Source organism: Vigna angularis, chromosome 6 (genome assembly GCF_016808095.1).
Source record: "Vigna angularis cultivar LongXiaoDou No.4 chromosome 6, ASM1680809v1, whole genome shotgun sequence".
Lineage (NCBI taxonomy): Eukaryota > Viridiplantae > Streptophyta > Magnoliopsida > Fabales > Fabaceae > Vigna > Vigna angularis.
In genome coordinates this window covers 20,846,904-20,867,812 of record NC_068975.1, presented here as the reverse complement: position 1 = coordinate 20,867,812, position 20,909 = coordinate 20,846,904, and the positions used below count along the sequence as shown (strand labels likewise).

The window sequence follows — 20,909 nt, the reverse complement described above, 5'->3', positions numbered from 1 at the left end:
TTTAATAATTTTCAGAATTCATATTTATGGTATTATAGTTATTTTTTTATGATTATATATAACTTACTTGTATATTTCTTTTAGTAATTTTACATTATAAAAATAGAATGTTAAATAAAATCGCATGCATATAGGTTTTAAAAAAAAGTAATCCTATAAAAAAGAATAATAGTTATAAAATGAAATATGGTTAATGTAACATCACACAAAATATAACCTAAAACTATATGAAAGTGTAACATCCCATAAAATATAACCTAAATCTTTATAATAACTAATACAGTCTGGTACAGATTAGAAGAAAAAGCCAAACGGTTCCAAAACTACGTTTAAACCGAACGATAGTACAAAATAATACTAATCCTACTGACCGAACGGTTCTAAAGTACAAGTTCAATATTCTCTCCTTCCAAAGCTTCTTCCAGCGAACCCTCATCTTCTTCTGCTCATATCCACAGGATGATCATTGCAAAGGGAAGGATGATCGAACGGACAACATAGACAAGACAGGAGAGTAGGGTAAACTTATGTAATTTAATTAATCATAAAAACCGAACAGATTCACATATAGCATAAAATCATCACACATGCAATTTCATACAATAACCGACTGGAATTTACATGCAATGATCGACCACTTTTACTCTGACTGTCCGGACTGTATGAATTATGTAGCTACGACATTTATGCACCCGAATGGTGTAGTAGTTGGGATGCCCTCAACAGCTACCACTCGAGGTTAGTCCGTATACCTCGCCCAAGTTCACCTTATGGACTAGGACCTCCTGCCATTCTCACACATGAGTTACTCTTCTCTACTTGAGAATGAGTAATCACAGAATATCAGGATAAACGCCAACTAAGCTATAATCACATTCATACTTTACCATTCAATAACCATCCATGAGATATTCCTCCTTGGAACACTCGTTCATATCCATATAATACAAATCACAACATACTTTCTTCATTTATACAAATAAAACTGAACAGTAAAACAACATCACCCTCGGGAACTACCGAACAGAAAGATCCACAAATCTTATGAACAAGGCCGGACGGAAAAACATTACCCATATATGAGCATGATCGAGCGGTCATTTAAAGAGCAAGACTCAAGCATGAGCCGAACACAATTTTAGGGTCGAACACTAGAACTAACAAATACTAAGGTTAAACCTGAGCACTCAAATCTTAGAACGAACCCTTATGAAATAGAACGAATACTATTACCTTAGACCAATCACTATTGACTTAGGGAGAACACTATAAGCTTAGGCTGAACACTATAGACTTAGGCCAAATACTTAGAATTTAAACTGAACACCAATACAAACCGAATGCTAGTACAAGACCGAGCACTATTGAGAACTAGTGTTAGTACAAGACCGAGCACTATTGAGACCGAGTGATAGTACAAGACCGAGCACTACTGAGCTTATATAAAATGAATAATTAGATTCGACCGCACAACTACGAAACACTTATTTATAACTGAGGATAGTTATAGTATCTAAGATTTAAATTACACTAAATACCTTAACTAGACTGATTACTAAGCAGAAATAGAAAACTATACTAAGGCCGAACGCTTACTTTCAAATATACTAATAGAAGACCGATCGCTTATTAACTGAAATTCTCCATATAATGAGAATTCAATTAAGACCGAAAACACCAAGAGAAACCGAACGGTCACGAATGACTGTCGGCGACAATTAACGAATTCTGTACAAATACTGCATAATCATGATCAAGTTCTATTCCTACCCAGCTCACACCATTTATCAATCATCAACACATACAGATGAACATACAATAACATCGATAATTTATATCAACCAAATAACTAAACAAAACATCATTCAAACATGCAACCATTCAAAACAGAGAATCATAATTAAATTACAAGTTTTCCTTACCTCGTAACCCAGAAAAACTCATATGCTTTCACAGTATTGCTTACACCGCCAGTAAGTTCTATAACCTCCTACAAACTTCAATCCCAAAACAACAACTTGATCGGTATAAAGTGAAGCCCTTGACACCAGGAGAAACCAGGCGTTGCCTGATAGATGATCGGAAGAAAGAAAAGGTAAGAATTTGTAGAGAGAAGGAGAAGAAGTTTAGAGAGAAGGAGGATAAAACTAAGACTCAGAACTTTTGGAGAAGAAGGTGCATGCAGGAAAGTGGCACGAAAATCTGAAAACTTGATTTATATACTATTGTCAAATATCGATCGTCCACTCGGCTTCCCGCACCTGTTTTCCACTTTCTGAATTTCAAATCCTTTGCACCTACACCTGGCTTCCACTAATATAGAATTTAAGAATTCTGACATTCTCCCTAACTGCAAAAATATTCGTCCTCGAAAATTGAACTTACCAGAGACCATATGGGGATACGATTCCCTCATGACGTCTTCCAATTCCCAAGTGAAGTCGCCTGTTCTCCTGTCCCAGACCACCTCAACTAAACTGATGGTTTTGCCCCTGAGTTGTTTCGTTTGGCTTCCCTCTATGCTAACAGGCTTCAACTCAACCGAACGGTCTTCTTTGATCTGAACATCTTCTACTTCTAGCACATGAGAAGGATCTGCTACGTACTTTCTGAGTTGAGAGACATGGAAGATTGGATAGTTGAGGAGGCAAGGCTATTTCATAAGCAACTAGTCCTATGCGTCTTAAAACTTGGTATGGACCAATAAACTTAGGAGATAGCTTCTTAGGCCGAACGACTCTCCCAATACCCGTGGTAGGATTCAGCCTAAGGAAAACATGATCTCCCGTAGCGAACTCCAGAGGTCTTCTTCTTCTATCAGCGTAAGACGTCTGCCTGCTCTGAGATGTTTTCAACCTATCTTGGATTAATTTCACCTGTTTGGTCATCTGCTGGATTACTTCCGGTCCAGCTAACACCACTTCTCCCTCTTGAAACCAACAAAGTGGAGTTCTACACTTTCTTCCATAACGAGCTTCGAAAGGTGTCATTCCAATGCTAGACTGAAAGTTGTTGTTGTAGGTGAATTCAACTAACGGTAATACTTCATCCCAAACTCCCAAATGATCTAAGACGCACGTTCTCAGCAAGTTTTCAAGTGTCTGGATTGTTCTTGTAGACTGACCGTCCGTTTGGGGATGATATGCTGAACTCATTTGCAAACGGCTTCCCAATTCATGTTGTAGTGGCTGCCAAAACCGAGAGGTAAACCGAGGATCCCGATAAGAGATTATACTTGATGACACTCCATGCAACCGAACTACCTCTTTGATGTAGAGTTGAGTCAGCTTTACCATAGACATTTTCAAATTAACCGCAAGAAAATGTGCATTTTTTGTTAACTGGGCTACTATAATCCAAATAGCATCATAATTCCTGATCGTACGGGGTAAGTGGGTCACAAAATCCATAGCAATATTATCCCACTTCCACTCAGGAATATCCAATTGTTGTAGCAAACCGCCCGGTCTTTGATGTTCTATCTTAGCTCTTTGACAAGTTAAATAAGAAGGCGCAAATCGAGCCACATCACTCTTCATACCTGGCCACCAAAAGGATTTCTTGAGGTCTTGATACAGTTTAGTCATGCATGGATGCATGCTAAAATGACTTTGGTGCCCTTCCTCAAGTATTAGTCTCTTCAACTCTCCATCATTTGGCACACAAACCCTATCTCTGAATCTTAATAGGTCGTCCATCCCTAAATTGAATTCTTTTCCTTGATCTGAACCAATCAATCCTTTCATCTTTTGCAATTCAACGTCAGTCAACTTCTTTACTTTGATTCGGTCCAACAAATCACTTGTCAACTTGAGACTGCAACACTTTATACCGCTCGGTTTCAACTCAAACTGCAGCCTCAAGTCTCTAAAGCTTTCAACCAGACTTAACTCTCGGACCATCATAAAGAAACATGAACAACCTTTCTGCTCAACGCATCAGCCACCACATTGGCCTTTCCCGAATGATATAACAATTCAAACTCATAATCTTTCAAGAACTCTAACCACCTTCGCTGCCTCATATTTAATTTTTTTTTTATCAAAGAGATACTTGAGACTCTTGTGATCGCTGAACACTTGGAATTAAGCTCCATAAAGGTAGTGCCTCCAAATCTTTAAAGCAAAAACCACAGCTGCCAACTCAAGGTCATGCGTAGGATAATTCTTCTCATGAACCTTTAATTGCCGAGAAGCATAAGCCACCAACTTTCCTACTTGCATCAGTATGCAGCCCAATCCTTGGTAAGAGGCATCATAGAAGACTTCAAAAGGCTTGTCGATGTCGGGAATAACCAATACTGGAGCTCTCGATAACTTTTGCTTCAGTTCTTGAAAACTGACTTCACACCGATCGGTCCAAGCAAAAGGGTGATCTTTTCTTGTCAACTGAGTCAATGGTGCTACTATTTTAGAAAATCCTTCAATGAATCGTCTATAGTAGCCTGCCAATCCAACAAAACTTCTGACCTCAGTGACCGAACGAGGTCTTTTCCATTGAAGCACAGCCTGCACCTTTGCAGGATCCACCGAGATACCGCCCACTGATATTACATGCCCCAAAAACTGCACTTCTTCCATCCAAAATTCACACTTGGATAACTTCACATACAGCTTATTTTCTCTTAACACACCGAGCACTATCCTCAAATGTTCTTCATACTCCTCACGGCTCTTGGAATAAATAAGAATATCATCAATGAAAACAACCACAAACTTATCCAGGAAGGGTCTAAAAATGCGATTCATATAGTCCATGAATATGGCTGGAGCATTGGTAACACCGAACGTCATTACTACATACTCGTAGTGACCATACCGAGACCTGAATGCAGTCTTCTAGACATCTCCTTCCTTAACCAAAAATTTGATGATATCCTAACCTGAGATCTATCTTAGAAAATACCGTAGCCCCATGCAATTGATCCAACAAATCGTCAATTCTTGGGAAAGGGTACTTATTCTTGATTGTCAACTTTTCAGCTGCCTATAATCCATAGAGAGCCAAGAACTGTCATCCTTCTTCTTAACCAGTAACACTAGAGCACCCCACGGTGACGCACTTGGCCGAATGAACTGCTTATCCATTAACTCTTCAATATGCTTTTTGAGCTCAGCTAGCTCTATTGGAGTCATTCGGTATGGCGCTATTGATACTGGCCCTGCTCTTGACACCACATCAATGAAAAATTCAACTTCTCTTGGAAGAGGTAATCCTGGCACGTCTTCAGGAAAAACATCCCGAAATTCCCTTACGACCGAGCGGTTCTCAACCTGCTCATCTTGCACCAAACGGTCTAAATGTTGCTCTCCTTCAACCATTTCTAAATGAGACAATACCAGAAAGTAACTAGCGCCCTCCATTATATCTTCCCTTAATTGGCCGATCGATAAAGACATATTTTCTTCCTCACTGGGAAATACTAACTTCTTCCCACCATAATCTATAAGAATGTGATTGGCAATCAACCAATCCATTCCTAAAATTACCTCTAAACCTTGAAGAGGTAAACATATAAGGTTGACTTTAAACCAACGCCCCTCAACCTCAATCGGACACCTAATACATACAGTAGACGTCATAATCTCGCCAGTTGCTGAGGTTGACGCCACCAGATCAAACTGCATCTTACTCTCAAACAATCCCAACTTCTCAACACCGCTTTTAAGATAAAGAAATATGTTGCCCCCGAATCAAACAACACATCACAAGGCAATCCATACAGTAAACAAGAATTGGTGATAAGATTACATGAGCTTGTTGCTTCAGCTCCTGTTATAGCATATACTTGTCCCACTGCTTGCGCTCGGCCACCACCTCTTTGTTGAGACCTCCCAGCATTTGGATTCCTTAAAATTGCTCTTCTTATATTACATTCACTCTCCAAATGCCCATTCCTCCGCACCGAGTGAAATACTTCGCTCTTACCAGCTGGGACATGCAGACTTGTAACGAGGTCCTCCACAATTAAAACAAGCCACAGATCCTTGTTGCCCATATTGACCGACCGAACCCGAGGATTGAGAAGAAGAACCACCAGAGCTTGTAGAAGGCGAAGGCCGAGTATACGGGGTTCTCCTAGAGCCGAGGCTACTTCTGGAAGAAGTTGGCTCCCTAACGTTCCGTTGCTTCTATTGTCGTTCTACCTCTAAAGTGTTCTTCTCTAACACCCTCCCTCTCTCCACCAACGAAGGAAAGGACTTGATGCACAAACTAGAGATTAATAACTTAAGATCCCCTTGCAAACCATTCTCAAAATTCCTGCATTGCCACTCTTCATCTATTGTTATGGTATAAAACCTTACCAAGTGCTTGAACTTGTCTGTATACTCGAATACCGACATCCCTCCTTGAACCAACCGAAGGAATTCTACCTCTTTGGCGAACCGAACACTATCAGGAAAATATTCTTTATAAAACTTCTTGAAAATTTCCCAAGAGATGAGAGTATTACCGTCTTCTAGTAGCATTCTCATGCTACTCCACCAATGACTGGCCTCCCTAGTCATTAGATACTTAGTAAACGCCAACCATTAGTAAACGCCAACCAATGATCGGCTTCATCTTGACTACATTTGCCATTAAACTTGGCCAGATGATGTTGGAGAAAGTTCTCCAAAATCCATTCGGTTTGATGGCTAGTAGTGGAAGAGGACGGTCCAGCTGTATTCCTATTACTTGTTATTATATCCATAAGTTGCCTTTGGGTTACCTCTGTTGTTACTCTGGCAGCCTCCAGATTTTGTAAAGCAACAGTGTTTTGTTTCACTAAGCATTATGTTGCTGCAATGCCATTATCATTGATTTCAATAGTCTGGTGTTATCAAATGTATCCTGATCGAAAGGTGGAGGAGGAGGGGGTCTAGGTGTCATCTTCTGGTTTATTAGAGAGAAAGAACCATCAGTTTAACTCAAGGAGTCAGAACATTATCTAATCGAACACTGAGTACACAGCACAAGCATAGTATACCCATAATCGACAATATTTATAAGAAATTAACTACTCTGATACCATTAATGTAACATCCCACAAAATATAGCCTGAAACTATATGAAGGAGTCATATATAATAATATGATAGGACAATTATCAGCTTTACAATAAGAGTTCTAGATAAACTAAAAATACCAAGCATTTAAAACTTTATAATAACTAATACAATCTAGTACAGATTAGAAGAAAAAGCAAAACGGTTCCAAAATTACGATTAAACCGAACGGTAGTACAAAATAATACTAATCCTACTGACCAAACGGTCCTAAGGTACAACTTCAATATTTTCTCCTTCCAAAGCTTCTTCCAGCGAACCCTCATCCCCTTCTGCTCACATCCACAGGATGATCATTGCAACAGGAAGGATGACTGAACGGACAACATAGACAATACAGGAGAGTAGGGTAAGCTTAAGTAATTTAATTAATCATAAAAACCGAACAGATTCACATATAGCATAAAATCATCACACATGCAATTTCATACAATAACCGATTGGAATTTACATGCAATGACCGACCACTTTTACTTTGACTATCGGGACGGTATGAATTATGTAGCTACGACGTTTATGCACCCGGATGGTGTAGTAGCTCGGATGCCCTCAACAGCTGTCACCCGAGGTTAGTCCGTTATACCTCGCCCAAGTTCACTTTATGGACTAGGACCTCCTGCCATTCTCACACATGAGTTACTCTTCTCTACTTGAGAATGAGTAATCACAGAATATCAGGATAAATGCCACCTAAGCTATAACCACATTCATACTTTACCATTCAATAACCATCCATGAGATATTCCCCTTGGAACACTCGTTCATATCCATATAATATAGATCAAATCATACTTTAATGTCATCATACTTCTTCATTTATACAAATCAAACCAAATAGTAAAACAACACTACCCTTGGGAACTACCAAAAAGAAAGATCCACAAATCTTATGAACAGGGCCGGACAGAAAAACACTACCCATATATGATCATGACTGAGTGGTCATTTAAAGAGCAAGACTCAAGCATGAGCCGAACACAATTTTAGGGTGGAACACTAGAACAAACAAATACTAAGGTTAAACCTGAGCACTCAAATCTTACACCGAACCCTTATGAGTTAGAACGAATACTATTGCCTTAGTTAGACAAATCACTATTGGCTTAAGCCGAGCACTATCAGCTTAGGCCGAACACTATGGACTTAGGCCAAATACTTATAATTTAAACCGAACACCAATACAAACCAAGTGCTAGTACAAGACCGAGCACTATTCAGCTTATATAAAATGAATAAATAGATTCGACCGCACAACTACGAAACACTTATTTATAACTGAGCATAATTATAGTATCTAAGATTTAAATTATACTAAATACCTTAACTAGACTGATTACTAAGCAGAAATAGAAAACTATACTAAGACCGAACGCTTACTTTCAAATATACTAATTGAAGACCGATCGGTCATTAACTGAAATTCTCCATAGAATGAGAATTCAATTAAGACCGAACATATCAAGAGAAACCAAACGGTCACGAATGACCCTCGGCGACAATTAACGAATTATGCACAAATACTGCAGAATCATGATGATCAAGTTCTATTCCTACCCAATTCACACCATTTATCAATCATCAACATATACAGACGAACATACAATAACATCGATAATTCATATCAACCAAATAACTAAACCAAACATTATTCAAACATGCAACCATTCAAAACAGAGAATCATAATTAAATTACAAGCTTCTCGTACCTCGAAACCCAGAAAAACTCCTATGTTTTCACAGTATTTCTTACACCGCCAGTAAGTTCTATAACCTCCTACAAACTTCAATCCCAAAACAACAACTTGATCGGTGCAAAGTGAAGTCCTTAACACCAAGAGAACTCAGGCGTTGCTAGATTGATATCGGAAGAAAGAAAAGGTAAGAATTTGTAGAAAGAAGGAGAAAAAGTTTAGAAAGAAGAAAGAGAAAACTGAAACTCAGAACTTTTAGAGAAGAAGGTGCATGCAGGAAAGTGACACAAAAATCTGAAAACTTGATTTATATACTACCGTCAAAAACCGATCATCCACTCGGCTGCCCATACCTGTTTTTCACTTTCTGAATTTCAAATCCTTTGCACCTAGGCTTCCACTAATATAGAATTTAAGAGTTATGACAGTTAAAAAAGGGAGAAAAAAATAAGTATATATAAAAATTAGCTGCAAATCAAAAATAGTAAAATGATAAAAGATGGAGTTACGAAATCAATCCTCTTTATGAATAACTACATCATAATTCTTTTATGATGATAAGTGCAAAGACATGAGTGGCATGTGTTTTCCCTTTTATTTTATATATGAATAAAAATTATTTCTTTTAATTATTATTAATATAAAAACATTTATTTAATTTATAAAAAATATATTTTCAAAACAGAACTATAAAAAGTAGTTATGAAATCTAAAAAAAATCAATAAGGTAGTTTATACTAACAAGAACACAGAAAAGATTACCTATTAGTTATAAAAATAGTTTTATTATTATTAGTTATAGAAAAATAAAAATAAAAAGTTAGATTTGATTTAAAAAGAGAAAAAATAGTTAAAAATGCATACTAGAGTATTATATTAAATAAATAATTATTTAGATATTTTTATGATATTAATTATAATTTTAAAATCTTAAATAATTTTTATGATATAACAAAAGTTATATAAATGAAATATTTGTTTATAATTTATTTAAATTTATTATTTTAAATTTTTTTAGAATTTATTATATTTCATATTAAAAGTTAATATTTTTTAATACTATACCTTTGTTAAAAAAATTAACTATTACTGGTATTATTTTTTTCAATGAAAACATTTTCTTTATTATTAATATCTTTTTTATTATGTGATAAAATAGATAATGGTAAATAATTGCATAACTAAAAAATAATCTTCCAACTCTCACCCTTTTTTCTTATAAATCTGTTTATTTTTCATATCTTTAAAATTATATTAGTTTAATGAAATATTATATTTTAAATAATAAAGCTTTTAATTACATCTTATATTTAATAAATACTTTAGGATTGTATGCACTATCAAATAATAATATTAACGAAATATCTACATTGTTTAATTGCAAACATCACTCACTTAACTATTTTGAATTAGATAATATATTTTAAATATTTCACTTTCTAAATGTGACATAGAATGATATTTCTGTAATCTTTTTACAACTGAAAAAAAAAGGTCATATGGTTAGCAAATAATTGAAAAGAATCCTTCAGAGTAGATTGTTATTCAACTAATCAGGCATTGATTCCCCATATCAACTTGAACAAAAATCTGAGGCAGACGTTAACAAGTTAAAGCATTGAGATTCAATCACATTAAAATGACTTGTGTTTATAATTGTATTTAAAATTGCAGTTGCAGAAATTTGTCAGACAATTTCAAAATGCTCATATGCCTTAAAAAATGGCTAGATTTTGTGAACACCATAACCTGCCTCCTCTGATTTCAAATCCTCATTCCAACTCTCAAATTCTGCTCCACCAAACATTACTTGCTTGATCCCAACAAAACTATCACAAACAAAAACAAGAGAACAAAATAAAAATCATAATGGGATTGAAACAAAATATCCAAGATGTAAAGTAAAAAGATGGCTTAAATTTTTTCACTAAGATTAACTTTTTTTTTCCTTGCTTATTATAGCCATTCAAAATAATAAGATATTATAAAGATTTGGAAATCTTATTGTTGAAAGCCTCTCATTAATTAGAAATAAGATTAATTTAAAATATATAAATGGATGTAAATCTCATCTTACAAACCATTGTTGTAAGATTTAGTTAAGCTTAAAATATATTTCTCAACACTTATCACAATCAGAACTACTTAGAACTGATAAATCAATAATTTGCATCAAAAAGGCGAATTTTCTGATTGTAAACAAATGTGAATTAACTTGTGTATTAAATAATCAGTAAACTGATCCCAAAGAGAGATTAACAAGAACGAATCAAATCTGTTGATTCCTAAATAAATAATTTTGGTTAGTGGCTTCCTGTGATAAGGTAATTTTGAGTAAACAAGTGAACCAAAGTGATTAATTAATAGAATAAAGAAAGTGGAGATCATACTCGGAGCTTATCTGTGTCAAAGCATTTATCAAAACATCCAGAAGCAAAGGTTCAACAGTTCCAATATCCACCCTATTATTATAACACAAGAAGAAATTATTAGTATTTGCAGTTCACCATTACAGTAATACGTATATGGAAAATGCAATTGACACTTCACCATATTCGAGCCAAGTTGTCTTGCACCTCAAGATTCCCTATGTTGTAAAATGTAGTTGGTTCAACATTTGCTCCTTGAATATAATCATAACTTGGTCGTGCATCCAATGGAGACTGTGAAAGCTAAACGTGCAAATGCTAGTTCTATAAGCAACAATGTTTGAAAAGCTCACAAAAAGTTAACTATAAAGGAAAAAGGAGAATGAAAATTTTGTATCAGCTGCAGAAGAGAAAAACTTACTTGCATATTCATGGCATTGCATCCACCAAGACGCCCAATAATGTGCCATGATCGAATTGTCTGCAAAGATCCAATTTCAACACAATTTTCAATAACCATATGCTTATAATGGAGAATGCACAACAAACTAATCATGGAGAAAAGTTCCTTACATCACAAATTAAGGAAATGTCTTTGGCCAATGGAACATTGTAGAATTCAAACCATATGAATGAGTTTGAAAAATCAAATCTGGAAATACCATCATTAACTGTAAGATAAATATAATACTTTTTCGATAAAGAAGAAAAACACAGAATATATCATTTTTGTATCATGTGTTCTCTGACTAAATTGTTACACCAATTAAAATTTTAGTCAGATCTTCACAAAATAGTAATTAGAAAATCCCGGTAACATCATCATCTTAAATTATCCACTTTTTCCTCACGAACATCAAATTTGCTCAAGTCATTCTACTCATCCTTTTTATCTGACCTTAAATCGACTTAGACTTAGAACAACCCAGTAGTTTTAGGGTTCCTGTCAAAGATTTAACTTGAATCTGAGCTGGTTCAATGACAACTAACTCAAATATTTAACTAATCAGTTCACGTTATAACAATTTAATGCAAATCTCTCAAACCACTAACTGAATATAAATAAATAAAACAAGCATACCCAGGTGATAAGGCTTATTAGCATATGCAAAGAGGTTGGTTACAAATTCAAACCCATGTTCAATTAGTCACCAAGAAGCAACTTTAACTTTGCATCAAGGTTTGCCCTCTACCCAAACCACTACTCTTAAAGATAAAACAAATTGGATAGTTCTTTCTAAAGTTGTTTGACTTAAGGTATTTGCATATTTAATCAGGAAGCAGAACCATTGTATCCACTAAAGTTAAAAGTAACACAAACTAACCAGATTCCAAAGCGATATCAACTTATTCAAGAAATTCAAACATAATGCAATCATAACCAAAATTTTGAGCATAACCATCTTAGAATTTGAATTTCTTTCAAACCATGCCCTAGGCAAGCGCATAATCTGAAACTAATTTCAATACTTATTCTAATTCCACCCTATAAGTCTTGAAAAGGTAAGCTTGAGTACTAAAAGATCATTTCCACCTTAAATACGTTAGGTTTGACATGAAATAACACGGTATCCATTTTTTTTATTGGCACACGGAATCCATGTAAAGCATATCATATCACTTTGATCAACAAAGAGACTGCTTCAATGTCCTACATGCTAGTTGGAAAGAGAATATGAAAGAGAAAGTATATATTCACAAATCTCAATCACTGTACCAATGAACTAACAACAACAACTATCATTCCTCAAGCGTACATTTCTACAAATTCACAAAGGTACTACACCAGTAAATTGAAGAGAGTTTATTAGCCAGTAACTAAACATGAAAGGTTATTACACCAGTAAAATCTGGCACACCAAACTGAGAAGAAATTTGAATGTCAAAATAAGAAAAACGCAACTACGCAAGCAAAATTGCACGAATAACAAAAAAACTGCATGGTACAATCACACATATATGCATGGTTGAGCTTACTTGTTAAATGACACTTTCATTGGTTTACCAGATCCAGTCTTTGTGTGCAGTACTTTGTGCCTCTTCTTTCTTAATCTATCTTCCAACTGCAAATATATCAAGCTCTTTCGATTAATTTAAGCACAAATAGTATTCCTCGGTATTAGAATTCAAAGTAGCTCACATATGCTATTCTTTAATTTTTCAACAACAAGAAATGTAACAAACATCACACTTAGAAACAAAAATACCCCTCCTCCCCACCACCACCAAAAGATAGAGTCTATAATGCAAGGCTGAAGTTGTCAAACCATTAATACAGTGATGCTTACCTGGGATTGTGCCTCTTGGGGATTCTCCAGAAAATTCCCCAGAATGTTACCGAGTTCTGGATCTTTATCATAATCCTTCTCTGGCCTACCTGTATATGATCCTCGATCTGAATATCCAGAATCATCATCTTCACCTTCCTGTGCTGCTTTTTCAACAATGTCATTTTCATCACTTCTTCCATACAAACCTTGACCCAAAAACCCACCTTCGCCATCACCCCGAAGCTCCAAATCTTCCTTAATGACGTCTATATTGAAATCCATACCATTCAAATCCATCGGCTGACTACTAGCACTACATAAGAATGTTCTTGTCCTGGCATTATTCGGGAATATCCGGAGAGCCATTGAAGATGGCACAAAGTGATTGTCATGAGAAAAAGGTTTTGAGCATGTAATGGTAGTGCAAGAAGGGAGGAAAGCAAAAGGGTGTAAGACAATCATGGATTGTATGAGAAATTTGTAAGGGACGAGTGTATTGTTGTCTTTCAGCTCTATTAACCTGCTGCACCATAATGTTACCACAAGTGAATATACAACACAAATTCCAAGTAGCCCCAATTTTCCCAGCCCTATATAATCACCAATAAATTTTCAATTTGGACCTCTGTTAACCAGAACCATAATGTTACGAGAGATGCATAACAGTATCAAAATTCTTATCCCAGTAAGTAAGATCAACTACATGGGTCACACAACATTGTTCGGCTCACACGTAAAAACACCAATCTTCAGAGAGATTATTTAACATGAAATCCTGGTTAACAACTGCAACACAAATTTCAAGTACTTCAAATTTGGCTAGGTCGGTATAAACACCAATAAGTTTTCAAACAAGAAAATGCTTGAATTCAAAGGAAATTATTTTTGTTTGATCCATTCGAATTAATCCAGCAGCATAATTTTCAATTTTGCACCAGGCAACTAAAATGTTAAAATAACTACATGTACCCAAAATAAAAATCAGAAATAACCAGCAATAAAGTTTTGAAATTTAAAATAAGAAGGAACAATAGAGACAGTTTTCCAGAATCTCTCGAAGAAATTTTGCTAACATTAGCTAATAGAACCTCGTCTGTGCAGATTATAAGCCCCACAACCTAGAAATACATAAAATGATAAAGGGTGGTGAAAAATACAAGTTTTTTGAGGAAACATCAAGATTGAGCAAAAGGGTGAAAGATAAAGGATGGGGAAAACAGACGAAAGTCTTATCCAGAGAGAACTCACCAAGTTGGTAGTTTTGTACACTCACTCTGTGCTCACTCTGTGCTCACTCTGTGCTCAGTGGAGCAGAAGAAGCAAGAAGAAGGTGACTACTTCTTACACATGAATAAAAAACATAAATTTTGTTAAGAGATAACACAAAGTTCTTTCTAAAAACCGAAAAAAAAAAAAAAACCTCTTTTAACGTTCTTTCGTAAAACTTTTTGCCGGTGGGAGTTTCTGAAACATCACGAAGTTTGAAATATCTTATTTTTCAGTAGATTAGTTTTGTATGTGAATTTCAATAATCTATAAAACTTTATTTTTAATCAATGTTAATTAATAATAAAAGTGTTAAAGATAGAATATATAAGAATGTTAGAAAAAGTGTTCTCACCAATTAACATTTCTCAAAGAATTAAAAAAATTATCTTGTAATATATTTTTTCGTTTTTAGAATTATAACTTTTTAATAAATCTTGTTAAAAAAACTTTTTAATTTTTTACCATTGTTATTTCCCGTTTTTATAAAATATTTTTTATTTTAACTCCTACAATATATATTGTTTATTTTAAAGAAATTTTTCTTACAATACAAAGATTAAAAAAACAATGTCTTTTAAAGACTAAAGCAACCAGTAAGAACTAAAAGAAAAATATATTAGAACCACTTTAAAAAATTGATAGGTGAAAAATATATCAAACTATTTTTACAGTATTGAAAAATTATAGTATTTTTTCCTTGATAAAAAGTTTATAACAAGTCTTTTATTTCAAATTTGTAGTTTAACTTACGAATATATTAGTTTAAAATATATTTTCTTTCATTATCTAAAAAAGAATTATATTATCATTGATTATATTGATTATTCACAAGTAAGAATATAGCATCTATTTTACTAGTATACAACTATTAAAAGAGATATCACCTGTAAAAAAAAATGAGAGGACAAATTCTCTCTAAGTGAATATATACAAAAACTTATTATAGTTAGGTTTAATAGCTTATTTTATCTTAAGTTTTGTTGAATAATATCAATTCAGTCTTTCGTTTTAAAAGTGTTTGAAAGTAGTCCTCAGTTATTAAATTTTGCGTCAAAATCGTCCATTCCGTTAAAAAGAACCAAACAGAGCTAAGGCATTGATGATCTGGTAATGTGTTAATTTAAAGTTGTATATGTGGTGACGTGTTACGTAGTTAGACGTTGACGTGTAAGGTTTTTTTAATTGGGGAAAATTTGATTTAGGATTCTTTGAAGTGGCAATGTCTTTGAATCAATGTTGTTCGTTTTTTATTCTCTCTTTGAATCAAAGGCATTGGGAAGTTTGGCCCTCACAGAATCCTCAAGTTCCTTTCCCACAAGAGCAGAAGACATAATCACTCAAATCGATGACATGTTGTATCGCTACAAATTTGGACTCTTTGCAATCGCCAAAATGATGGGTGGCACAAACGGCGCCACGCTCACCAAGCAATGTTTTTTCCCTAAGGTATACTCTCTTCTTCCTATCATCAAGGTTTTGTACGTTCTTATACAATAATATTTCCCAATCGTGGTTTTGTTCTTAGATTGTTTAAGCCAGGGTTTTCTGGATCTGATTACAATGTTAATTCCTGAAAGTTTTCCTTGTTTTGTTTTAGTTAAATTTCAACAAGGTAGTATATTTTTTTTCCTAAGTGGGTTCGTGTTGTGTTTTCTCCTTTCAACTCATTTTTCCACCTTGATTTAGTAAACAGTGCACCTTTTACATTATATTTGTGATTATTGTTTCTTGTGTAGATCCAAAACGGACTATCGGTGGACTAATGGTAGGTTGGATACAAGTGGCCATAATAGGAGGCAATCTAAAAGGAACAAGTAAGGATACAGATGGACTATCGGTGGACTCTTTGCAATCGCCAAAATGATGGGGGCACAAACGTAGGACGCCTGTGTTATGATGAGTTTGGCGTTGGAGGTCGCGGCTTGCTTGGCCACCTCCGCTGGAGTGTAGAAGGGGTTAACGGTGGTGACGGTGGCGCCGCAGAAGAAGGAGCCCAAGAATGCGAAGACTGACTAGGGGCAGTTCTGGAGGAGAAGGAGGATGACGTCGCCATGCCCTAAATCAATTTTTCCCCAATTAAAAAAACCTTACACATCAACGTCCAACTACGTAACATGTCACCACATATACAACTTTAAATTGACACGTTACCACTGCACTATGCCAGATCATCAATGTCTTAACTCTGTTTGGTTCTATTTAAAGGAAGGGACAATTTTGACGCAAAATTTAATAACTGAGGACCACTTTCAAACACTTTTAAAACGAGGGACTAAATTGACATTATTCAGCAAAACTGAGGACAAAATAAGCTATTAAACCTTATAGTTATCTCTTACATAACTATAATGCTAATTAAACATATTCATACAAAGATTTTATACTTATTATTACACCAAGTTAAAAACCCTACTAATGTTTTACAAAATGTAATAAGACAAGATAACTAACAAGTTAACTCTAAACTTCAGCATCACTCTCTTCCTACACTGGATCAACTGGAATACATTCATCTGCTCGTACCATTTAGGTGATCATTACAAACAAGAAGAAACACATAAACAGACAAACAGAAAAGAAATAGTAAGTTAATGTACCAAAAACAATCATATATCAAGTTTATAGAAGTAGGCATATAACATAGATAAATCAGTAAATCCTAAGACATACAATCCTTTCCTCTAGACTTGACCATCTAGATATATGTATTGATATCGAACTTTAGGAGCCCTGCACCCAATAGTGGTGAAACAACTCACCCATACATACTACCACACACCGAGGTTAATCCGTCAAACATCTATGGCCAATACATGACCATCAAACTAAGGACCTCATGTTCTTCACTACATAACTATCCTTCTCGACCATCAAACCCCTAATATCGACCATCCTATATCAATACATACATTATACACAACCATCTTAAGGATTTCTCCTTGAAATCCTTATAACATCATATAGAATTTCACACTCACGAACCCATCTCATACCAAATTTAAATCAAAATCCATATACATTTAGCATACACTAAATTTCCAATATAAACAAGATAAAATTTATCAACACATCTTAAACAAGCATAAGTCAAAGGATATAGAAAACCATCACAATGTTGTCAGAACAAAGGTCGCTTAACGAGCAAGATCTCTTGCCCAACGAATTACTGGAAAAATCCATATCCAGACTTGCAAGGAAAAGTGGCCCTCAGCATCTTAAACCACCGCGTGCCTAGAAGTCAGAGAGCTCACTGACTTTGTGGTGCTCAATGCCCTAGAGCTTAGTGACTCTCAAGTTTAGTAGCATTAAGCACCACAAACAGCAGCTCAACGCTATACCATAAGACAAAAACTTGATCTAGATGCACTCAACACCTATCTAAATGACCAAATTAGTATTCTTTTCACAATAATTGATTTGAAAATATGTTTATCATTCAGATTGAATATCGATTTGCTTAATTGTCCAAGAATTTAGTCCATCTCACCAAACCAACTACCCAAAAACACAATCAGCAGATTTCACATAATGTAGATTGGAGTATAGCAAACTCAGTGACTAACCAAGTCCTAATTGACCTAATTACAAACCTCAAATGTCAAACTTACTCAAAGAACAAACCCTCTAGAATTTCACTTATCAAACCACAAATGAAAGACAAATTTCCAATCAGCTCGCCAACCTACTATTAAACCAATACCCTAATTGTTTACCCATTTAAACATCCAATAGTAAAACCACCATTTATGCCCTTAATCTCATCAAGTCAAATCATCAAGACAAGTGAAATACCCAAAACCAGTAAGATTTCCTCAAGTGAAATACATCAAGACAACTTCAATAGAATTTCCTCACACTAAACCATAAGATTTCAAACCCAAACAACCAAATAATTATACCATAACACAATAACATTTCAACAATAATTCCAATTAACTAAACAACAATTACTAACCCTCATAGTTCATCCAAAACCAATAACATTTATCAAGCAGTCATAACAGTATTTCCATAGTAACTTAATCAATTAAAACAGTCATTCTAATCAATCACAGATAATCAAACATGCACATACAAATCAAATTATATAAGAAATTGTGTACAATGGTATTTAGTTTCCCTTACCTTATAAATTATCAAACCGTTCTAAAAGACCTAAACAGTACAAAACGCACTGGAAGTTCTATCTTCTCCTACGAACAATAGAAACATGATTAAGGTACACCGTTAAAACCACTGATCAATAAATAGTCTTATAAAAGAATTAATCATCACATGCATCCACAATTGACTCAGATGCAAAAGAAAACAAAACAAACCAAAAAGAGGAACAGAAATCGCACTTACTCTATCTGAGAAATTAATCTGTCCAAACTGAAGAGTGCGTCACAAGAATCAATCCTACAGTCTCGGTTCTTTAGTCAAATAAACACAGAACGAGAAATCCTAGAAAAAAATCAAATAACTCTAAAAAGGTTATTTCTAAATAGATGATATGTTTTAAAATTATGAAACTCATCCATAACAAAACTATTTATATTAAAACTCTTTAATATTAAAATAATCAAGTTTGATTGTTTTTAAACTACTACTATCTTATATATTATTTTCTAGTTCTTTATTGTGAAAGTGTCTTGAAGAAATTATATCTGTTTCTTCTTAGGTAACATGAAAATTTTAACTCATTTCCATCACATAACAATTTAACTTACAACACTCCATTGTCATTAAAATACTTAAAAAGAATTCACGTATTTCAACAACTTACTAATTTATTTTATAATATTTCTTTTTAAAACTTAATATTTTTAAAATTTATTATATGTATATATTGAAAATATAATTAATTACATAAATATATATATATATATAATTTAATTAATTAAATATTTTTAATTAAATAAATTAAAATAATTATTATTTTTGTATGTTAAATTATTTTATTATAATTACTAATTTAAACTTAATTTATAAGAATTACATAAATAAAAATAAACAAAAAAATTAAAAGTAACTTCACCCGTCAAAACAAAGTGAGAAACCGAAGTTCATATTCACTTCCTACTATTTTTGACGAAATAAAAATCCTTCAAACTTTAAACTTTAAAAATATTGGACACTTCCTAAACCCTAGATGCTTCTAAGTATTAAATGTTAAGCTTAATGTTTCTAGTAATTGATCTCTTTAAAATCAAATGGTCCACCCATTAATAAAATGTTGGTTAAATAATCAAATCTTTTTTACAAATATATTTTATATTTTTTTTAGTAAGTCAAATAACAATTACCAAATAATAAAAAAACATATTGGATAAAACTTTTTTTATTTTTTTCTAATGTTTCGTGCGCTTTGTGCACACTTTTGGACTTAAACATATTTAAGGAGTGCACCAAGCAATAAGTAAAAAGGTTTAAACCTTCGTATCGTCTTCATATTTATTGGAAATCTTAAGTGGATTCTCATTTTTTCAACTATCTCAATTGGGGTCTGTATATTTGCAAAATGTCTCAATTAGGTCCAAATATTTGAGAAATTAATTCAATTAAGCCCTCTCCATTAAGTTTTCACAGATGGCGTTAAAATGTGATTACGTGGTCCACGCTGATGTAAAAGTGTTTTATTTCATGATTTTTTAAAATGAAGAGTTTTTGAAATAGCAAAATTTATTATGAGAATAAGGTTCGCTCCTTCTCCTTCACAACGACTGTCTAGGCGAGCTTTGTGATGACAACAAATGAAGATGGTTTGAAGAGGTGCAAGGAGAAGGCGCATTGTTCTTAGTTTCTGCAATTTGAGATTTTTATGAATAGCGTTTTGTGTTTAGGGTTCTTCGTGGTTTCTGTTTTCTGATGCAGGTGGAAGGCGTTGGAGTTCACGATTTAGGGAATGTGAAGGTGCGAATTAGGGCTGCGCGATTCTAGGGTTTCTATTTCTGGTTTTGGGATGAATTGTTTTGATTTTCTGGGTTTGCAGATTAAGAATTGTAAGAACCTAGAGGATTCAAGAAGTTTGAAGCAGATAGGTGTAAGCAAAGGATGGGACCGAGTGGTTTAGATTAAAATAAGAGTGATATATAAATGAAAAGTTTCAAAAGTCTTGTCCAATTCTCTGATTACAACTATATCTCTCCAAATTCTTCTACCCTCTTCTCTTCTCCTTCTTCTCTTTAGATTCTTTCAATCTCACTTCATCTGTTTAACAATCAGATTGTGCCTAAGCAATCTAGGAGTCAAGAGCTTTCTATTTCACCGATCGGTTTCG

The 20,909-nt window shown here is 34.2% G+C and overlaps 1 protein-coding gene across 4 annotated transcripts; it reads right to left on the bottom strand.

The window, feature by feature from the left end:
* Nucleotides 1-10,341: 10,341 nt before the first annotated feature.
* Nucleotides 10,342-14,783, bottom strand: LOC108342178 (uncharacterized). Of its 4 annotated transcripts, none has more exons than XM_052878668.1 (9): nucleotides 14,627-14,775; nucleotides 14,452-14,496; nucleotides 13,397-13,901; nucleotides 13,086-13,171; nucleotides 11,682-11,760; nucleotides 11,530-11,589; nucleotides 11,290-11,411; nucleotides 11,130-11,201; nucleotides 10,342-10,568 (listed from the first exon to the last, which is right to left on the bottom strand). In XM_052878668.1, exons 3-9 carry the CDS (start codon nucleotides 13,838-13,840, stop codon nucleotides 10,466-10,468), a joined length of 966 nt encoding a protein of 321 aa, XP_052734628.1. In that variant the 5' UTR covers nucleotides 13,841-13,901; nucleotides 14,452-14,496; nucleotides 14,627-14,775; the 3' UTR covers nucleotides 10,342-10,465. The 4 variants fall into 4 exon arrangements, with proteins under 4 accessions (XP_052734628.1, XP_052734624.1, XP_052734626.1 ...); XM_052878664.1 differs by having other exon boundaries at nucleotides 13,397-13,898; XM_052878666.1 differs by lacking the exon at nucleotides 14,452-14,496 and having other exon boundaries at nucleotides 14,627-14,783.
* Between the last annotated feature and the right edge of the window lie 6,126 nt (nucleotides 14,784-20,909).